At 39.3% G+C, this 20828-nt stretch overlaps 1 protein-coding gene across 4 annotated transcripts in view; it reads right to left on the reverse strand.

The window, feature by feature from the left end:
* The window catches only part of gpd2 (glycerol-3-phosphate dehydrogenase 2 (mitochondrial)), a 95254-nt gene that overhangs the window by 38029 nt on the left and 36397 nt on the right, over window positions 1-20828 (reverse strand). For all 4 annotated transcript variants that reach the window (XM_052027937.1, XM_052027944.1, XM_052027953.1 and 1 more), the window contains exons 3-6: window positions 14527-14701; window positions 8110-8234; window positions 7816-7913; window positions 3435-3598 (exon numbers count right to left, since the gene is read on the reverse strand). In XM_052027937.1, the coding sequence (XP_051883897.1) occupies window positions 3435-3598; window positions 7816-7913; window positions 8110-8234; window positions 14527-14701 (562 nt within the window). The remainder of the gene's footprint in view (window positions 1-3434; window positions 3599-7815; window positions 7914-8109; window positions 8235-14526; window positions 14702-20828) is intronic.

The raw sequence follows: 20828 nt of genomic DNA on the forward strand, positions 1-20828 counted from the left end.
AGGTAAGTGTAGTTCAGTGTCCTGCCCCCACTCAGCCTCAGACATAATCCCCATTTCCTAAAGGAAGAGTGTGCATTGAAGTGAAGAAAATTCTGCACTGGAATAAAACGATCTAAAATGACAGGGACAATAATGACAATGAATTTCATGTCTCCAAGTCATGAGCCTGCAATGCTTGACTGGGCTGACTTGTCCAATTAAATTGTTGCAGGTACAGCGGGAGACACAGTTATCATCTGCATGCTGGTGGGGATGGCTCCTCTGGGCTGGTGAACTGTTGTGGAATGCAAAGTGCTTCTGTTTTGTTACAAGAAGACAACCCAAAGGCTCCAATGCACATATCTAAGCACAGGAATATACTTCCTGACAAACGCAAGAAGACTGTCTTGTAAGATTGCTTAAGCCCCACATCATAAAGAACTGATCTACCAAGAAAAGCGCATCCAAATACCAAGAAACGTTCCCATGGCTTCAGAATAATGTGTCTTCTTCAATATTCCTTCAGCTGCATGAATGAATCTGACAGATCACTGCTCAGATTTCAGTCACATTCCATAAAAAAATATGTTGCCTTTTCCCTTCCAAGAGAATCTGGATATCAACAAATGCTAAATGAAGTTTGACAAGTACCCCTAAGAAATGAAGTAGTGAGTTTGCGGCTACAAAGGAAACCTTGACTAAATGGGACATGCTGTATACACCCAGGCTAACAACTAACATATGGTTTGCTTTTCTTATGCCAACATAGAGCACATCTACCCTGCAGAAAAGTAGATTCTTGCACTAGAATCTGGCCTTTGAATGTTTGAGCTTGTATTCAAAACTTTCTGTGAAAGCTTAAACTATTCCATCTATGCTAGGTTGGACATTGGTTTTTCACCTCTCATCCCCCACGCGTTCACCAGGGCAAGATTTCAACTCAAATATACATTCAGACACACTGGACATTCTGGCATGACCCATGTGCCTTTCCGCTATGAAATCCAATGCATCTGGATGCAGAGTCAGGACACCTCCCCCAGAGTCCCTTCCCATAAAATTATTTCAGTTGAAACTTAACCCAGTCCTTAAATGGAGGAGAGCTTTCAGAAAAAACTAATACGATGATACACTTGTTAACCATTGCAAGGCCATGTCAGAAAAGGGGGAAAAAAATTCAGGTACTGGGATGGGATGGAGAAACCCTGCACTGTGCAACTGTGCCACGCTTGACCTGGGAACAAACCAGTTCGCAGATCTGAGGTCAGTTTCCTCAAGTGTGGTGAAAATATCCGAGTCCGCCTCTCTTAACAGCCTTTGTATTATCAGACTGCATTATCTAAATCCAATGTCAGGTGAATTACTATTTTCTCCAGCTAAACAATGAGAAGTTAAAAATTATCATCTTCTGCCATGGACTTCATATACCTGCCACCAACTCCATCCCTCTCCTCATTTCTCAAACTGTTTTCTTGTTTATCTTAATTCATTGTGCTATGAACACAAGCAAAGTTTCCAACCCCAAATATTCTACATCACAAAGACCACATAGTTGCACAGTTTAACATCATGTATCTGTGGACCTGTCTCACCTGCCAAGGTGGCTGGGATATGGCATCCGTGACGGAAGACAATGATTGCAGTTTTATTCCACGTACCATAGCTCATCGAAAGATCAGCACCCAATCCCTGTCCTGCCCACTTATCACACTACTCCATGCTCCCCCACCTATCTTCCAGACTTCTGAAAGACTCAGATTTCTTCATGGCCTCAGCATTCCCTATCTATGGAACTCACTCCAGCCTGAAAATCCCAATTCCAATCTTTTGTGAATGGCATGGAGCATTAGCAGAGAAAATGTCACGATGCATTTCCTCCCCTCCCATCTGCAGCTACCATTCAGGTTGCACTACTGCTTCTAACTCCTTAGATCAAGCAGTCCATTTTCTGACCACCAGAATAGTCCAAGGAATCATCAGAATTTATCTACTCAAATCCTGTTGCAATTGGCTTTTCAGTGCTATGATATCTGGCATCATCAGTTCAAGTTATATTGGCAAAGAGTGCACTGCAGCCAGGTACTGCTCTTTTGAGAACCATCTTGCGATGCAAATTATCTAATTCCAAGAATATTGCTGAAGAATAAGTAGGCAATAAGAGCGTAATTAACTTAATAATTTCAAACTGCATTTTAAAGTAGTTTCCTAGACAGTGAAAATGAGTTTCTGTTATCCTAAACACTGTCCCGAAATGGAAACATTCTTAAATCTTGTTTGTGCTCATATGCTGGAGTCCACTTTATGACTAATAAGTCTGCTATTGCTTCTAAAAGCTCCAGATTGGCAACACATCATAATTTTCAACCATCTCTTAATAATAAAATGATTCCTAAAAGTTATAGGAACTAAGGTCTGAATGTTAGCCCAGAGATGAATTCTTACAGGAGAGTCAAGCCAAGTAACCGGGAATGGATTTCCCCGAGTTTCCTGTAGTTTTTCCAGTCAGGGTGCAACCCTTTCTTAACCTCCTCCAAGTTCCCCGTCTGCAGTGGGGTGGAGATCTACTAAATAATCTGCAATAGTACGAAGCAAATATTCCTGCTCCTCTAGTGCACAAACAATGGCATTTACATCATTGATTTAACCCTTATTTCTTCCCTTCAGCTGCTAGGTATCATAAGCCTGGTATATTTGGCCAACACAACTTCAGACAGACTCACTGTTAAAAGGGCACATTCTCAAACTATTAGTTAGGTCTGGTTGACCACCAAATCCAGATCTTTGGAAGTTTATTCTTTGATTTGGCACCAAACCATCCTTTTTTTTGGGGTGTGGGGAGGAGTTAAAATTCATCCCCAAGAGTTTATGTTCTATGGGGCATCTTTACTCTTATTTCTTGTGCAGGGGTAGTTCCCCAAATTATGGATGACCTGACTTATGAAAATCCAACTTCATGAAAATTCTCCCATATATTTTAAGGCACTTTAAAGATGGCAATAATAATAATAAAATGTTACATGGTTTTCCATTTATGACTGGATACAGTATACATTCCATTAGTTTAACTATGGGTAGTATTATTCAATGAAATGAAAGATTTATAGCAAATGTACGTATAACAATACGATATGGGTTACTATAGAATACAGACGTTTCTGGCTTACAGAGAAATTGTCTTACGGACAGTCCTCAGGGACAGAACCCTTGTGTAATCTGGGGACTGCCTGTACTTGACACAAATTATACTTAAGATTCTTTAGGGCTGATAGACTTTAACATGCAATAACTGTAACATGTGAAAATACTTGCCTCGAGTACTTGAATATCGATAGCTTAAAAAAAATCTAAATAAAAGCCACTAATGTTAATCTTGTGCAAGCACCAAGTCTATTTCTCTGATTCCCCTTTGACAGATATTTAAAGCCCTTTAGACATAATTAAATTAAAATGGTTACCATCATAGTACACAACAGCTCCTAGAAGCTTTTCTTTTTTCAGCATAGGGAATAGTTCCAGAGCTCTTGACTTGGTAAGGATGTAACTGCTTGTCAAACACTGACTTCCAGCCACAAAATCATACATCTTTATCCCAGCCCAGTAATAAGGCAAGTGCCACCACCTATTTAGATAAAAATAAAGGAGACTGTGATAAACTGAAATGCAAACCCTTCACAAACATTCAAGTCTAAATGTACTGTGAATTAGTGTGTGGTTTCATTGAACAATGTTAAAGGATTTATCAACACATTGAGGTATCATTTTAGCAATTACTACAAAAACTGGATAATTTGTCTTAATATATGGATTTTTGTTACCAGTATTTTTATTGAATGCAAGGCTGCCCAATGGATACAGAATATGTCACTTCTGCTGATTTACAATCCAGTATTGAATTAAAACTCTATGTTTGCAGGCATAAATATACCACAATCTAGTAATTTTTAAACTTACAGGAAGCAGTAACAAATTGACTTTGTTTTCTTTATACAGCATTTCCTGTAGCCAAAATTTCAAGTATTCATTTTTATTTTGCACAAATTTCATTTATCATTACAAACTGTACATTTTATTTAAGCTCCCCTGTAATTCTTCGTTGGACACATAAATTCCCAAAGGTGTTTTATCTCATCAACATGACTTCCAGAATCTCAAATAAAATTAACAATGGTCTCCCAGCACCTACATTTGGTAGTTCTACCTTTCCCAATATAATAACATTGTGCAAATTACAGCATGTCCATTGTTCAACAAATGTATTGTCAAGCCCAAATTTCTGATCATTCCCCACCAGAGCTTTTGGAATGAGCTGACTTTTATCTGTCCTCAGTACTAATGGCAAATTCAAGCAAAAATAATTCAGGAAAAGGAATTGGTTGCTGTATCAGTATTTTGTACAGTCCCTGCCGTTACATCTACATCAAACTCAAAAAAAAATGCTCCCTGTAATTGTTTTAAAAAAAGTAGCAATGTCTTAAACACACACCGTAGGACTGTAATTTTGCATCAAGCAAGGAAGGCTAATCAGTGTAAGGCAGTCTGCAGTCATTCCAGAGAGAAAACACAAAGCTGTGCCAACAGAGCTGATCTACCGTTTCAGATAATTGCTTCTAGAGCTTTTGCACATCTGAATTTATGAAAATGACAATTGTTTTTCAATTACTTCCAGAACTTACAGAATTTATTGCTCAGTTGCACTAAACTTTATACTCCACATTAATTACAAATCTCAAGTTTTCTGATCAGCAGTTTGATATATCCAGAGTTAATTAATTTCAAAGAGAATTAATATTGCTGATAAAATACAGATTAGAAAAACTAATTTCACTACCTACATAAATCCACCTTATTAAAGTAATACGGGACAAACTTGATATAATGCAAGGATCAGGGGACAACTTTAACACCCGATTTATAAGTACACTAACATTCATCTAATTTCTGTTTGGGGAACATGATAAATACCCGTTATATCTGAAACCATAATACAAGGTGCCTCAATATTGAGGATGCACAGTATACTCTGTATAAATAAACAGTTGTTTAATTTAGAAATCAATTTCTGGACGTAAAGAAGAAATAAATTCTGCAAATATTTTGTAATCTGGCCTGGTGGACAATTATCCTCTGTAACTCGCCACGAAAACTCCTTCAGACTTTTTCAAAACAACAAAATTAGTTACCACACAAATAAAGCACAAAGATTTGTTTAAGACAAAGAGCACCATTTCCTGTTGTACTGTAAAGATCACGTTTCAAAGATTAAACTTTACTTCATTGTTTTGTCTCATCCTACAATCTCCTCCACAGCAAAAAAAAATTAATGTTTACACATTGCATTTTATCATTGTGCTCCACTCAACAAGGTTTTGAGGCTGTCTTCATGGTACTACATATCTTAACTCCTGAAAGTCCCAGACGATCCTGGTGACTAAGAAAATTACCCTGAAGCACGAGTCTTCCTTTACTCAAAGTTCCTTCAGGCTTTACAGTGCAGCCTGTTTTAGTAACATTATTGGTTTTGAAATCCCATCTGTGCCAAAATGAAGGATGAGAGATAAGTAATCTCCCCTTTTCTTACATTAAATAATTGCTGACTCCTTTGTCAGCGGTGCACCTGACCAAGTGAATGACGTCGGCAGCAAAGAAATTGCCATGGATGGAACGGAGTTCTAATAGCAATACCTTGAATCCTACTAATAGCAAAAAGGTGAGCAGAAGCTAAGCAGTAATATGAACAGACATATAAATAACCAGAAATACAAACTGAAAATGCTGGAAACATTCAAAGCAGGCAGCGTTAGTGAAAAGCAAAATGGTTCAGGCTGAAGACACCATCAGAACTAGGATAAATGCTGCCTGACTGGTTGAGTGTTCCCAATTATTTTCTGCTTTTATTTCAGGTTTCCAGCATCTGCATTTTTTATTTTCAAATAAACAACCAGAGCAGAACAAAAAGTCATCAGTAAAAGGAGCCCATGAAGATAATGTTTACACCTTAGGACCACTGCCTCTTCGAGATCAAAACAAAATCCTCTCCACTATATAATGCTGGAAATACCTCAACCCAATCTTGAGAACTCTATTCAGTGAGCCACCATAAAGGCAGCATGCATTTTAACTGAACGAGGGCAGATCTAAAAATGGAGGCAAAAATCCAAGCTTCATCAGTCAATGGCTCTAAACTTCTGTTGTCTGTATCCTAACCTTCGACATTTCAGCTCAATCACCAACATGGTTGCTGATCTATATGGGATCCCGATTCCCCCAAGTACTTTCAATTTAAAATTCCCCACACATATCTCAGTGAAAACACATGATTTTTCTATTAATTATCAATGTCATTCACTTGGTCACGTGCAACACTGACAAAGGAGGTGGTACTGGGCAAACCCATGGCAGCTGAAGTTTAAGATAGAGAAATGTAAAGTAATATATTCTGGGAGGAAGGAGGAGGAGAGGCAGAGGCAATGTAGAATATTATTCCAAAAAAGTGTGCAGGAGTAAAGAATCCTGGGAGTATAAATTGTGTAAATCATTGAAAGTGGCCGGGCAGCTTGAGAAGTCAGTTAATAAGGCATAGACATTTCCAGGCTATATGAACAGAAGCACAGATATAAAAGCAGAGAAGTCATGCTGAAACTTTATAAAATAATGGTCTGTGCTAAACAGAAATTCTGGTCGCCTCATTATAGGAAGGATGTGACAGCATTAGAGGGTCCAAAAAAGATTTACACCAATGGTTCCTGAGATGACAGACCATACTTACAATGACAGATCAGGAGGCTGTGCCTGTTTTCTTTGAAGAGAAGGCCGAGTGGAGATATGATGGAAGTGCATAAAATTATAAGGGGTCTCGACAGAGTGAAGCCGCTTCCTTTGGTGGACAGGAGGTTAAAGTGGAAGAGAATTCAGAACCTGCAGGTAGGTTCCATTGTGGCCTGCAACGTTTCCAAGGCTACAAAGAAGGATTTGAGGTGAAACCAATAGGTTGCTCTGGTAGGGAGTCAGCACAGTCACAAACCATTCAACGATTCTTTGTTCAAATATCTTCAAGGCGATATCCCTCCATATCCTTATATCCAGAATCTGCAGCCACTACTATGTAGTAAGTTTACAACTGCTGTCAAGGGTTAAGTATCCAGGTGCGAGTCAACTCTGACTGCAAGGTCATCTCCCACTCCCATCACCCTTCATATTGGCGGTTGTGCTGTCAACTGTCTAAGCCAAAAGTCAGCATTCTATATGCTTTGCCTGCAAAAGATGATGGCAATAGACAGTTCAATGGAGCCCTTCCTCAGAAAATGTTAACAGAGTTCTCCTTCAAAGAGATTGAAGGGGCATTTCTCTACCTGTATTCTTAATTTCTTACAAATCAGTAACACAGCACAAGGCTGCCCCAGGAATCCACTATTTTAGCGGCAATCTTTCGTCAAAGCACACTACAGGCAATACAGTGGTTCCCTTCTAAAGTCCCACACTATTCATAAGTATGGGCTATGAAAATGCAGAATGTGGGCCCTTAAAACCATTTTGCAAGGAATAACTAGGATTGCAATCTAACTAACACAAAGCTATTAGGAACTCCACTGTTACTATAGACTTGAGAGTAGAACTTTGGGTATTTACACAATGAAAACAAATTGCAAGTTAGATTAATATAATGGCAGGACAAAAAATTCTTCCACCTATCAACAAGATTAACCTTACTTGTTATAGCTACATGAACTTCCTTACAGTATTTCACAATTATCTGGTATACTATTGAGAAATATTTCAACAGCAAACAAAAAGCAAAATCCCCACATGGCATTTTTGCTCTATTAAAGGAATGCTTACTTGTAAAGAGGAAGCATTATAGGCAATTGTCTTGCAATATGCGGAGCAACTTCAAGCAAATTGGCACGTTCCCGTAGTGCTTCTCTCACCAGTTTATACTATAAAAATGAAAATAATCGAAAGGTACAAATACTGTTAATATAATTTCTTCACTCTTTAAAATCTGAAAAGACCAATTAGTGGCTTATCAACTAATATACTTGATATATATTCATCTCGTGATAATAAGAAATAGTACAAATTATTGGAGTAAATAAGGCATGCTTATTTTAGCCCAAGTTATATTATTTATACCTGTTCATAATCTAAATTTGTGAGTGCTTTCTGTAGATATCGCACTCCTCCATGGATAAGTTTAGTGCTTTTGCTACTTGTCCCAGAAGAGAAGTCCTCTCTCTCTATCAGTGCAGTTCTGAGACCTAGGAAGATGAAAAATAATTCTCTGTAACTTTTTCTCAATTGCTCTATTTGTAGAATATTTCAGAAAATCATTTAAAATAACAATGTCTTTTCTCCCGATGAAGCCTGCCATCACCAAACCAGAAATCACCCACAAAATAGGGCAGAAGTTCCAGATGATAAACCGGTGGAGCCTGGAGAGAGGGGAGCATTCAGTTTCCAGAATCCAGGGACCACCTGTCTGGCCCAGGTACACTGTCAACACAGGCGTACAGGGATAAAGGGAAGAGAACCCAACAGTGAATCTTCTGCAACTGAAGTGCAGCAATTATAACATTCTAGGGTCCAAAGGTCACCCTGCAGGAAGGGAAACTTGCGAAAAAAAATATGGTTACCTTTGTATTTACTGGAGACCAGTGCAGAAAAGCAAGGTCTCAGCACAAGCCCCACCTTAGATTTCTTCATACACCATCCAATAGTGTAGGGAAGCATACAATAGAAACAACTTCCCTTGCTCACTTACTGAGACCACAGCCTAGAAACATGCATCACGGAAAACACAAAAATGGGAAGTTGAAAATCATATTAGTACAAAATAATATAATTTTACACACAATTATGGATACCACTGCTGTCATCTGCTGATTTTTGGGCAAGATCTTTGTGTTCGCTAGCATTGTTTGTCTAGCTTCAAACATGCCAAAATGGCAATGCTCAAAATTCATCAGCAGCAATATTGTCCACCATATGCAAAATAATAGTCACTGTTCATTCACAACTTTCATAATCTTTACTGACACCAAAATCCCAGAAATGAAGATGTTTAAAGGGTCAGCCACTGTAGTGTAGCAGTTAGCGTAATGCTATTACAGCGCCAGCAACCCAGGTTCAATTCCAGCCGCTGTCTGTAAGGAGTTTGTACATTCTCCCCGTGTCTGCGTGTTTCCTCTGGGTGTTCCAGTTTCCTCCCACATTCCAAAGACATACGGGTTAGGAGCTGTGGGCATGCTATGTTGGCGCCGAAGACATTTGCGGGCTGCCCCCAGCATAGTTTCAGTAATGCAAAAAGACACAGTTCACTGTGTGCTTCGATGTACATGTGACCGATAGAGAAAATTATTTAATTATTTTACTTAATATATTTTTATTTATTTTCTTAATGATTTGGACAAGAATGTAGAATGCATGATTAACAAGTTTGCAGATGACACCAATATCGTTTGTGTGGTGAAGAAGGTTGTCTAAGGCTACAACAGGATCTAGATCAACTGGGAAAGTGAGCCAAGGAATGGCAGATAAAGTTTAACACTGACAAGTGTGAAATGATGCATTTTAGGAAGTTAAACCAGGGCAGGACTTGTAGTGAATGACAGGGCTCTGGGAAGTGTTGTAGAACAGAGAGACCTAGGGGTACAAGTACATAGCTCTCAGAAAGTGGAGTCACAGGTAGACCAGGTGCTGAAGAACACGTATGGCATGCTTGCCTTCATCGGACAGAGCACTGAGTACAAGAGTTGGGACACCCATGTTATAGGTACAAGACATTGATGAGATGGCACCTGGAATATTGCGTGCAGTTCTGGTAACCATACTATAGGAAGGGTGTGATTAAACTAGAGAGGACACAAAATGGATTCACAAGGATGTTGCCGGGACTGGAAGGCTTGAGTTATAAAATACTAGATAGGCTGGGACCGTTTTCCCTGCAGCAAGGGAAGTTGAGGTGTGACCTTATAGAATTTTATAAAATCATGATTATAAAGATAGATTGTCACAGTCCTTTTTCCCCAGGGTAGGGGAGTCTAAACTAGAGGACATGGGCTTAAGGTGAGAGGGGAAAGGCTTAAGAGGACCTGAGGGGCAAATTTTTCCTACATAGAGGGTGGCAGGTGCCAGAGAAAGTGGTAGATGGGGGAACAATTACATTGTTTAAAAGACATTTGGACAGGTACATGGATAGAAAAGGGTTAGAGGGATTTGGGCCAAATGCAGGCAAACTGGACTAGCTCACAAAGGCACCTTGATCGGCATGGATGAGTTGGGCTGAAGGGCCTGTTTCTGTGCTGTATACTCTAACTCTGAAGCTACATTCAAAGCCATAGAGTGCTATCAAGAGCTTAGTGCAGACCTCAGTTGGGAATGCTCAAAATGTGATCTGTTCTGTCTCCAACACTCTGGCAGCACTCTGCAGTATTCATCCAGAGACTCTTACATGGTTGAAGTTTGTTGTACACAATATAATTTGATGATCAGGCAAGCTCACCCATCGTCTGCTGGGATGGAGCAAGGGAAGAAAGAGCAGCCAGCTCTTCAGGAGCACAAGGGTTAAAACCAGCACCTGGACTGCCAGGAAGATGTGCTGGAAGAGAAAGACGAGGGTGAGGAGCCACTCACCAGGAGCTCCCTGCGATATTTCTCTGTAGAGAACACCTTTCTATCCATGTTGTCAGGCAGCATTTGATCTTTGGAAGGTTCTCTTCAGCCTCATTATATCAATCTTTGCCTGAGCACATACAGTATACTTGCATCAGTTATGCATGTTCAATACCCAAGTTTGCATGAGGGACTCAGCACAGCTGCCAGCGACCGCATGGGCCGAGGACAGCTGTGCAGTCAAATAAAGGGAGGGGGAAGACAGCAGCTTCCAACAGGAGGTGATGAGACGGACCATAGGATCTGGGTATTATGTCAGCAGTGGGAGCAGCTGATGCCCGTCCCAATCAATGGCCCTTATTCAATGTGCCAGCCAGAATGCAGACCCAAGCACAACATCTCAGTACCAAGCAGTCGCACACATGCTCCAGTCTGACCAACACGAGCCCTCACAGGCAGCCTCTCCACACAGAGAGATGGAGTGATTCAATGCAAGAGTCACACATGCTGGCCAACACAGCAGCCTGGTTAGCAACATCTCTCTCTCTCTCTCTGACCCCTTTTAATGCTGATTCTATCAGCACATTTCTTCCTGTGCACTAGGGTACCAGTGTACATTTGTTTTTATTTTAATGAGCCTCAATAGGATTATCAAAAATTAGGCACTTAATTTCAAAGTATATGTGCACAAAGTATTTTGAGGGCATATAATTTATTCATTACAAAATCATTGTGCAGTTCCTTATTTACCCCTCATTTAACCCTATGCTTGTAACTTGTACCAGTTACCTTAGAGCCACATTACAAGGTACTGGTGTCACACACAGCCCAATCACACAAAGGGTGCAGTTTCCCTTCCCTGAAGGGAGACTGTTAGCAAATCTGTTGGCTTCTTTACAACTGTCTGGCAACTCTGATGATTGTATATTTGTGTTGGCCCATACATTCATTGAATTCAATTATGCAACAGGCAAAAATCTGATCTCAACTTCTATCCAGACCCTGATTAAGTAACAATGCTTGAATTTTAACTTAAAACAATCTGACTTGTAGCTTTTAACTTCTTTCAATAAACAATGTTTTCCTAAAACCAAGTTGAATTTTTACTTTCTACATTTTGCTATTAACTAAGATGTCTCAAAAACCATTGGAAAAATGAAGTACTTTTTTTTTGTGTGCCAATTGGATCATACAACCTTCTTTGAAGCAATTTGACAAACTTTGACTCATTTCAAATTAACCTTTTGCCAGCAGAAAGAATTGAGATTAATGTTTAAAAATAGTTTCTCACACACACACACAGAAGTTCATATTTACTGCATTGAGAAGTTAGTGATGGGCTTTCTCGCTGCACCACTTGCACCTTTTGTTAGGCTGGCGCCTCCACATGCAGCTAGGCTGGAATTCGAGAATTGCTGCCCATCAACAACACAGGGATTATGTTCACGTCAGGATATTTGGTATCATGGAGTCTGATGTTAGAACTAGTGGGAAATACAATGTGGAATTCGAATCAATCAAGCAATTAATTTTGCTTAATCATGACTCCAAATTAATGGGATGTAATTAAGAGTTATTGGCTTGAAAAGTCATGCATACAACTCATGGACAATATATTACAGATCTATAAAAAGGTACAAACAGCAACAAACTAGATTGTGTTGACATGCTTCCGATTGAGTGAAAAGCTTTCTCCCCCAAGAGAAATTCTCACATTATAGCCTTAAATAAATACAAAGTCAAACAGCATTTTTGCCTTTGTCAGTGGTTTGGGTTGAATTAATTTTCAAAATAAACTAAAGGAATAGTAATGAAAGATAAGTAAATTCATGGCTTTTGGGTCTTTGCACTTCTCAGAGACTCAACTAAATACACACTGGTACTTGGTAGGTAGCAACATTATCCAAGTTGGAAGCTTTGCAGTTCTGAGAATAGTTAAAGAAAATCATTCATTTGCAAAAATTTGTGATACTGTTCACTAATAGCCTATAACCCATTAGCCAAGGAGTTTCTTAATGAATTAGAACACCAAAACTGGTTGTAATGAAGTGATGAAGGTGGAGGGTGGGGGTTGGGCGGGCAGCTGTATCAAACTGTAGTTTTCAAATATCCTTTAACAGGCCAGAAGCTTTCATATTTTGTATTAAAGGAGGGAAGATGTACTTGATATACAGACTGCATCTAGCACTAAAAACAAAAGCTGCAAATTTATTTAAATTCAGGTTACTTTTGCAGGTAACAGATTTTAACTGACTCCACAAATTAAACAAAGGTGCATATTAGTTGTGCTAAATGTGCATAACCCAGTATTGCCAATATCATCAGGAGTTTTACCTCCTGGGCCCAGGCCCCTCAATCATATTAGAATTTCCTGGATCACCTGGTTAACTTACAGAGCTGTAGTATGCACTAGATGGAGGCATATATCTGACCAACTACTGTGTCACAGTGCCAACTGGTCCTCTCTGCAGAAGCTTGTGTTTGAAAAGAATTGGTCACCTCGGAGTAGGTCATTTTGATGGGACTCATTTCCATCACATACAAGAGTACAGTACTCCAGAAGCATCAAAGGCCAAATCTGGGGGAATCGTGAAAGAGTGCCAGCACCCACCTTACCCCATGTTCTTCTCCAATGTCAGCGGCATGAAGCCTGAATTAGTACTTTGCCCCAAAAATAAACTCTGACACATCAACAACTGGTAATTTTCACTCCAACCTTCCCAATGACACCTCAGTTCATCAAAAAGTTCCAGGGAAGTTCGGGGCAAAGTGAGAAGCTGGGTTGTGTTATTGCCTTTGGTGTTCTTTGAGTATTGTACTCTTGTATGTGATTAAAGTGAAGTATGGGGGTGTCCAATTCTTTTCAAACACAAGCTTCTGCCAGGGGATCTTTGGCACTATGACCCAGTAGTTGGTCTGAAACATGCCACCTTCTAGGTATACGCTGAGCACCCGATATTGGTGGCAGCAGGCACACACTCACTGCACAAGTGCAGTACCTGCCACTTTTATTGGGACTCTAAGCGTGTGGCCAAAACAAAAGTCAGGACCTCTGCCTCCTCTATTTAAGACGCCAGGCCTTTGCAAAATCCTTTGCAAAATTTAATGGACCATGCCAAGCCACTTTATTCGGGTGCTCAGCAGCCCAGTCAACATTCTGAACATTGTTCTAAGAGCAATCAAATATTTCAATAATCAGTTGTGACTACGGATTGTTCATGCGCTGAAAATTTGATGTCTGGTCAGAATTATTTAAAATTAAACAGATTCAAAAATCTTACACATTTTATTCAAAAGGCAACATGCTTGGAACTGCATGGGGTAGTGGGTTGAGTAAGGACTCACCAATGCACTTTTACGGGTAGTGGAAAGCATTCTCATGAATATATAATTTTACTCCTACTACTCTGTCAATATTATGATCAGAGTAAAATCAGGTACATGGAGCTGCAAGAGGCAGAGAAGTCGAATACTTCAATTGTTTTAAACAGTTGCTATTGCACTGTACTTGTCCTGTCCACAAAACATGTTAGAACCCTGAAGAGCCACTGGTGACAAAACTGCTTTCCACTATTCTATAAATGCAGAGGAACATCCAGATTTGACCACTATATTCACATCAATGTCTCTTTTACAGTCAGTTTAAATAAGAAGAAATTACAACTTGATTAACAATTATACCAGAACATCCTTGATACCAGTTAACTGAATATGTAGGAAAAGGCATTTGAATTAAAAAAAACATTTGTCAGATAAAGAAACTGAAAGTGACAAACAACACAGGCTAAATGCACAGTTCGTTGTGAAAGTAAGAGTTTCCAGGATTATGGCTTTCACTTTCACTCAGGCTACTGTTCAGACATAATGTACAAAAGAGCAGTACTGAAACACATAAAAATAGAAAGACTATGAATGCTTTTTAAATTAGAAGTTACTTACCCCTAGTAACGGCATCCAGAGCACAGCCAGATCCTGTTGCCCCTCCCCCAATAATAAGGACATCAAATTCCTTTGTGGTCTGTAAAGTGTATAGTTGAGCTTCTCTGGATGGGAGTTCACTTTCAGGACATTCCCTGTTCAACAGTTCTGATGCTTGAACATCAGAAAGGCGGGCCTAAGCAATTAAAATGGAAGGACAATGAAACAAGACTTCAACACAGAATTTTCCACTTGTGCCCAATTAAAAAATATTGAAATGACAGCAAAAGTGTCTGACATTTTATGACAGTATTCTCTCACCAAATATGAAACAAGTTCATTTACAAAAATACAGCTTTATATTCAATATTCTTCAGTAATAGGGCTAGGACTCTTAGGGCTAGGAATTTCTCCTCACTCACTTATATCCAAAATTTAATTCCATTTACTTCAATGAAGGCAAAATTTCAGAAGCAAATTACAATGTGCAGCTACTTTATATGCATTTTCAGCACAAACAAATAAAGATGAAATGGTTTAATATTTAGTTTCAGACCTGGCATTATTTTCAAAGAACCCAGCAGTTAGTAACAAGAAGTATTGGTATCCAAGTGGACAGAATGATCAAATGATCTTTTTGGGAATTATCTTAAAGATCAGCATTAACGAAGTCCACATGGTTCAGAGTTACAGGCTGCTGCAACCTTCCCATACTGCATTTGCACATTAATGTTCCATGAACTCGCCACAGAAAGCTAGGTCGAGCACTTATTTGCACATATACCCCTTCACCAGTGATGCCCATTTGTAAATAAAGATCCTTAATTAAGAAAGTGACCAATTAAAAAAAAATCTGGTGACTTACCCCTTGCCCCATCAAAAACATTGAAAAATTCCTTTAATAAGGTGAACTGCAGTTGAAGATTTCCAGAATCTCATTTCTTTTAAAAAGTTTTTCCTTGCTTTTCTCTCCCCCCCAATCAAATCTTTCTTTCTCCCTTGTTATTTCCCTATACCCTACTTCAACAGTTAATTCATCCCCTGCAATTCACCAGCCCTCTCAGACCAACTTTAAATTCCCTTTGGTTAAGGAAATGTAGAGTTGATTTTGCCATTCACCAAGATCCCAGCTGCCTTGTTGTCCCATGGTAAAATACAATCAGCTTCCTCAGCAAAACAAACAAGTGGGAAGATGGCAAGAGAAATCTAACCAACCATTGGGCATGCCTCAACCGCTCCAGGAAATTCCAGCCTACTGGAATGTAGCTTTGCTTCCAGAATCATCTTTTTTTTTGCACAAACTTAATCAAAGGATGGCAAGCAAAAAAAACCAACACTGTCAGACAACATAGTTGAAACACTTCATATACCCCACATTCTGTAAGGTAGTAATGTTTTATTTCACTCAGCCCATGCATGTGAAAATGACAAACTGTGCACTTTTCACAGTATGATGAAAGTTCAGAAGGAAGCATTTTGACCCATCACACCAGTCCCAACTCTCTAGTGGATCCACCCAATTAGATCCAATGCCCTGCTCTTTCATCTCAGTCTTAGTAACTTTCCCTCTTCAAGTATTTATTCAATTCCCTTTTGGAAGTCATTTTTGAATTGTGCTTCCACCATCCTGACAACCAATGTATCTCAGACTACAACAATTCACTAGGTAATAAAAATGCTCAAAAGCTCTCATGTTGCTCTGGATCTTTTGCTATCAATTCAACTCTGGCTCCTTTAGTTACCAATCCTTCTGTTGGTGGGAACTGCTTCTCAAAACCATTCACAATCTGGACATATCCATCAAACAACCCTTGCTGTTACAAGGAGAACAATCAATCCCAGGTTCTCCAGACTCTTTCCATATGTGGTAACTTCATCCTTTACAATAGAGAGGAGATATTTATACATTTTCTTTCCATGTCAACATCCATCACATAACAATGTCCAAACCACTGCCAATTTCAAGTTTATCAAATCTTTCCTTTCAACGATTGCATTACATTACAAAATAGCCATGATTTTTTAAAATAAATTTACAAAACATAGGTACAATGAAAAATTCAATGATCACTTTGTGTTTTTCTACAGGAGGCTTGTAATATTTTCCCCCCACATAATTATTTTTACAAATTGTTTGAAAAGAGGGTTGGAAAGCTATATTAATGATAGGTTCACTTTGGTTAATTTCAAACACACAATTCCTCACTCCAAGGGGAGATAGAGAAGTTTAATGATGACTAAATGTTTTATTCAAATCTATACACAGAACTCATACTGAATGATTATATCAATTTTGCTCCTGCTGGAACATGATTTGACTTGCAAATTCTTGAACGTACAGTATCAAGACATTTGCAATTTAGAGCTTAACAGCAAACGAGACCTATTAATTATCATCTACTTCCAAAAAAAGTGCATATTTAAAGACTACAGACAATTAACAGCCAGGTTGTCCTGTAATCACAGTTTTAGTCTAATGCAAGACTTCATGCAAATTACTTAGAGACAGGGATTTCATTTGTTTTCTCACTGGAGTTACTTTCAGATCATATTCATTTATTAAAGCCTCCAGTACTTTAAAAATACACCAGGCTGCAATGAACTTAATACAGAGTATACTTGAGCACACAAACCACTGATGATCTGATAATAATTATGCACGTTGCATGCAAGTTTTCAAAATTTGAATTAGATAAAAGAATGATAGATTTACTTTCTTATATAATAAATGACAGAACATTAAAAACAAGTTCAATGAATTAATAATAATCAATAGAAGCTAAGATTGGGACTCCCAGTACCTAATGCAAACCATGCCAAGTGTGGATGGTCAGTTAAATCAGGCAGCAACTGGAATCCACTGCCTGCAAGAGTGGTTGAAGCTGGGTTGCTGACAGCATTTAAGAAGTGTCTAGATGAACACTTGAATCACTTAGGCATAGACAGCTATGGACCAAGTGCTGGGTGATGGGGTTAGCATGGAAGAATTGGGCCAAATGGAGGGTTTCCCTGCTCTTCAATTCTATAACCTTACTCTTCTAATCCCAGAACCTTCCTGCTATCTTGCAATTTTAATTTAGTCTTTTGAACAGGGGATCAGAACACCCACCTTTGATTGGCAAGATATGGATCAGGGCCTGCCAATATCAACAGGACCTGACTAAGTAAGAGTTGAAGGCCTGTATGGTGAAAACAGTGACAGAAAGTTTCTCCATCATGCATTAGGAGATGGGCAATGGACCAGAAAAGGTCTAGGTTCCTTTATGTGCCCTTTAATAATCATCCCAACCCCACCAAGAAGCCTTGGACTTCCATACCCATTGGCACAATTGGGTGCAGAAATTCTATACACCCAATTGCAGTGGATTGACCACAGCAAGATCAAATTCTGCTCACTGGCAGCCAGGCAGTGTATCTGGCCAGGTGAGGTGAGAGTCACAGAACATGGTCCAAAGATATGCCGCCTTCTCGCTTTGGTCTAGAGTGATCAACCCCTTATTATTGGGACAGGGATCCCCGCAGTTCTAGACTCCTCAGCCAGGGAAACGTCATTTCTGCAACAATCCTGTCAAGTCCTGTAAGAATTTTGTATGTTTCAACAAGATCACCTCTCATTCTTTTAAGCTTTGAAGAGTACAAGAACAGTTTGCCTAATCTTAAAACAAATCATTCTATTCCAGAAATCAATCCAGTGAACTTCTGTTGTACTCCTTCTATCAGATGTACATTCTTATAGGAGATCAAACCTGTACACAATTCTTAAATGTGGCTCACCTGTGCAGTGAAAGATCTTTATCTTGAGGCAAATACTTTAGCAATAAACATCAACATACCAATTGCCTTCCTAACTGCATATTATACTTGCATATTAATTTAGAAGGACCCAGGTCCCACTAAAACCTACAGCTTCCAATTTACTACTGTTTAAAAATACTCTGCCTTTCTATTTTTTCCTGCCAAAGCACAAAATCTCACACTTCTTCATGTCATCTTCCAATCTGTCATATCCCAGCCCATTCACTTAGTTTACTGAGACCCCCTTGATGACCCTCTGTATCCTGCTCAAAACATTCAGGTTAGACTAAAGTGGACAAAAATCAGATTGGCCACCACGCCTAAAGACTCTCTGGATTAACCACACAATTTGGCACATTGCCAATTCTCACATCTACCGCTTAAAAATCAGAGCCAAAAGTCTCTCAGGCTTCAATGCACTACATTTCAACGGAGCATAAATAAATAAAAAATGTTAAAGCAGGGAGCAGCAATATAGAATGTTGCCAAACAAGCTTTTGAAATAAAGAAAATCAAATGATTTCAAATGTGAACAATGTAAATCATCAAGTTTGGTAACAGTGAAAAAGATGACCAATAGGTGTGCAGAACATCTATAGGTTTGCATTTTAAACAAGGCACTGTAATCTTTTGCAATCAATTTTTTAAAATCTTCCATTATTGTAAATTATCTGCACTGCTCTTGAGGATTCTGAACCTTTTGAGGATTACAACATACCTTTTGTTTCTCTGCAGCAACTCTGCACCCTGATTGAGTACAGGTGCTCCCAATCAAGCAATCATCCCAGTGCTGTCCTTGCCCTGGGAGTATGTAATAGGGCAGTGCAGGGGGAGCTTTACTTTATATTTGACCTGTTGTTTTAGCACTGTTCCCACTTTGTTCAGTCTTTGGTCTCAAGAAAACAATAAATATCAGCTGTGCCCCAGATGGTGTGCCTGTAAGTCAAAGTTGTGGGTTTAAGTTCCATTTGAACCTGGGCTAAGATTCTGGTGCAGTAATGAGAGAGTGCTGCACTGTCTGATGTGGCTTCTTTTGAATGAAATGTTCTATCTTCTTACCTGGACAAAATATCCCATGGGATTACTTTGAAGAGAAAATGTCCTGGCCAATATTTATTCCTCAGCCAACAACACAAAAGGCTATGGATTCAGTCACACTGTGGGAAACTGATGTGAGCAAATTAGCCACTAAAACTTCTGACAATATCACAATGACTGAACTTCCAAACTAGGCAATTGGCTGTAAAGTGCTTTGTAGTATTCAGAAAATGAAAAGGGTCTCTATAAATGTACATTTTTCTTATGGAAGGATGAGATGTAGGTTCTATAAAAATAACAGCACAATGGTAGAATGAAATAAATATGTCCCTTTGCAGTTAAGCTTTTGAACTCCAATAGTCGTAAATAATACCCTCATCAAAAATGTGCCAACAGGGAATAATTCCTATAAATGCACTTTCATAGAATCATCATTGATACAGCATTTCCCAGAATATGTCAGAGGGACAAAAATTGCAACAAGAATTTAAAGTGATGGTTTGGAAAGCAGGCAGAGAAATGGCAAGGTTGAGGGCTTTGGGATGAATGTTGATAGGGAAGCCAAAAGGTGTAGTAGTATGACCTAGGTAATAGAACAGCTGAGGCTGTGAGCTCAGTTGGAGGAAGTCTCAGAGACCAGTTGGGCAAGGATGCATATGGATTTCTAAAATCATGACAGTCAAATCAGTGAAGCACTATGGCTGAGGGTGTGGGGTGGAACTCACGAGTGATAAGTGAATATGAATTAGCTCAGGTTTGGATCCAAGGTCTGGAGTTTACAATGAGGTTGGGTATGTCTATTGTGAACCATTTGAAGTTGTTGAGAGAGTCTTGGAGCAATCAGTGTCACAAGTGGGAATGAGAAATGGACAATGATACAGAGGTGTAAAATAAATAACCTTGGTGACTGAGGCTGCAAAGTTTGAAAAAGCCTCATTCTGTTCTTGGCTAACTTCATAACCAATAAAAGGCTGGAAATTGGTAGGAAAGAACGGCCTAGACTTGGGGCAGGAAACAACTGCCTAGACTTGGGGCAGGAGCAGTGTAGCATTCTCCCATTGCTGCACCAGTTTTAGTTCAGTGTAGCGTTCTCCCATTGCTGTGCCAATTTTAACCCAGAGTCTTGCCCCTCAGTTTCTGGAGCGGAACTTGCAACCTTCTGATTGGTTGCAGAGTACAATCGGAAGGTAGTGGGTCACACTGCAGATTCGTTCCAAATGCCAAACTCCTCCCTGCTAAAACCTACAGAAATTCTAAGGTGATTTCAATATGTTTAAAAATGTCCATTCTTTACAATCTTAAAACCCTCACTGTTGTCTAATGTGAAGCAGGAAGATCACAAGATCACAAGATCACAAGATAAGGGAGCAGAAGCAGGCCATTCGGCCCATCGAGTCCGCTCCAAGGAAAAGGGAAAAAGAAATGGGGTGGGAAAAAAAGAGAGAGAAAAAAAAAACTATTCTAATCCCATTTGCCAGCCTTATCCCCAT

This window comes from Pristis pectinata, chromosome 1, assembly GCF_009764475.1.
Source record: "Pristis pectinata isolate sPriPec2 chromosome 1, sPriPec2.1.pri, whole genome shotgun sequence".
In the NCBI taxonomy this organism is placed as follows: Eukaryota; Metazoa; Chordata; class Chondrichthyes; order Rhinopristiformes; family Pristidae; genus Pristis; species Pristis pectinata.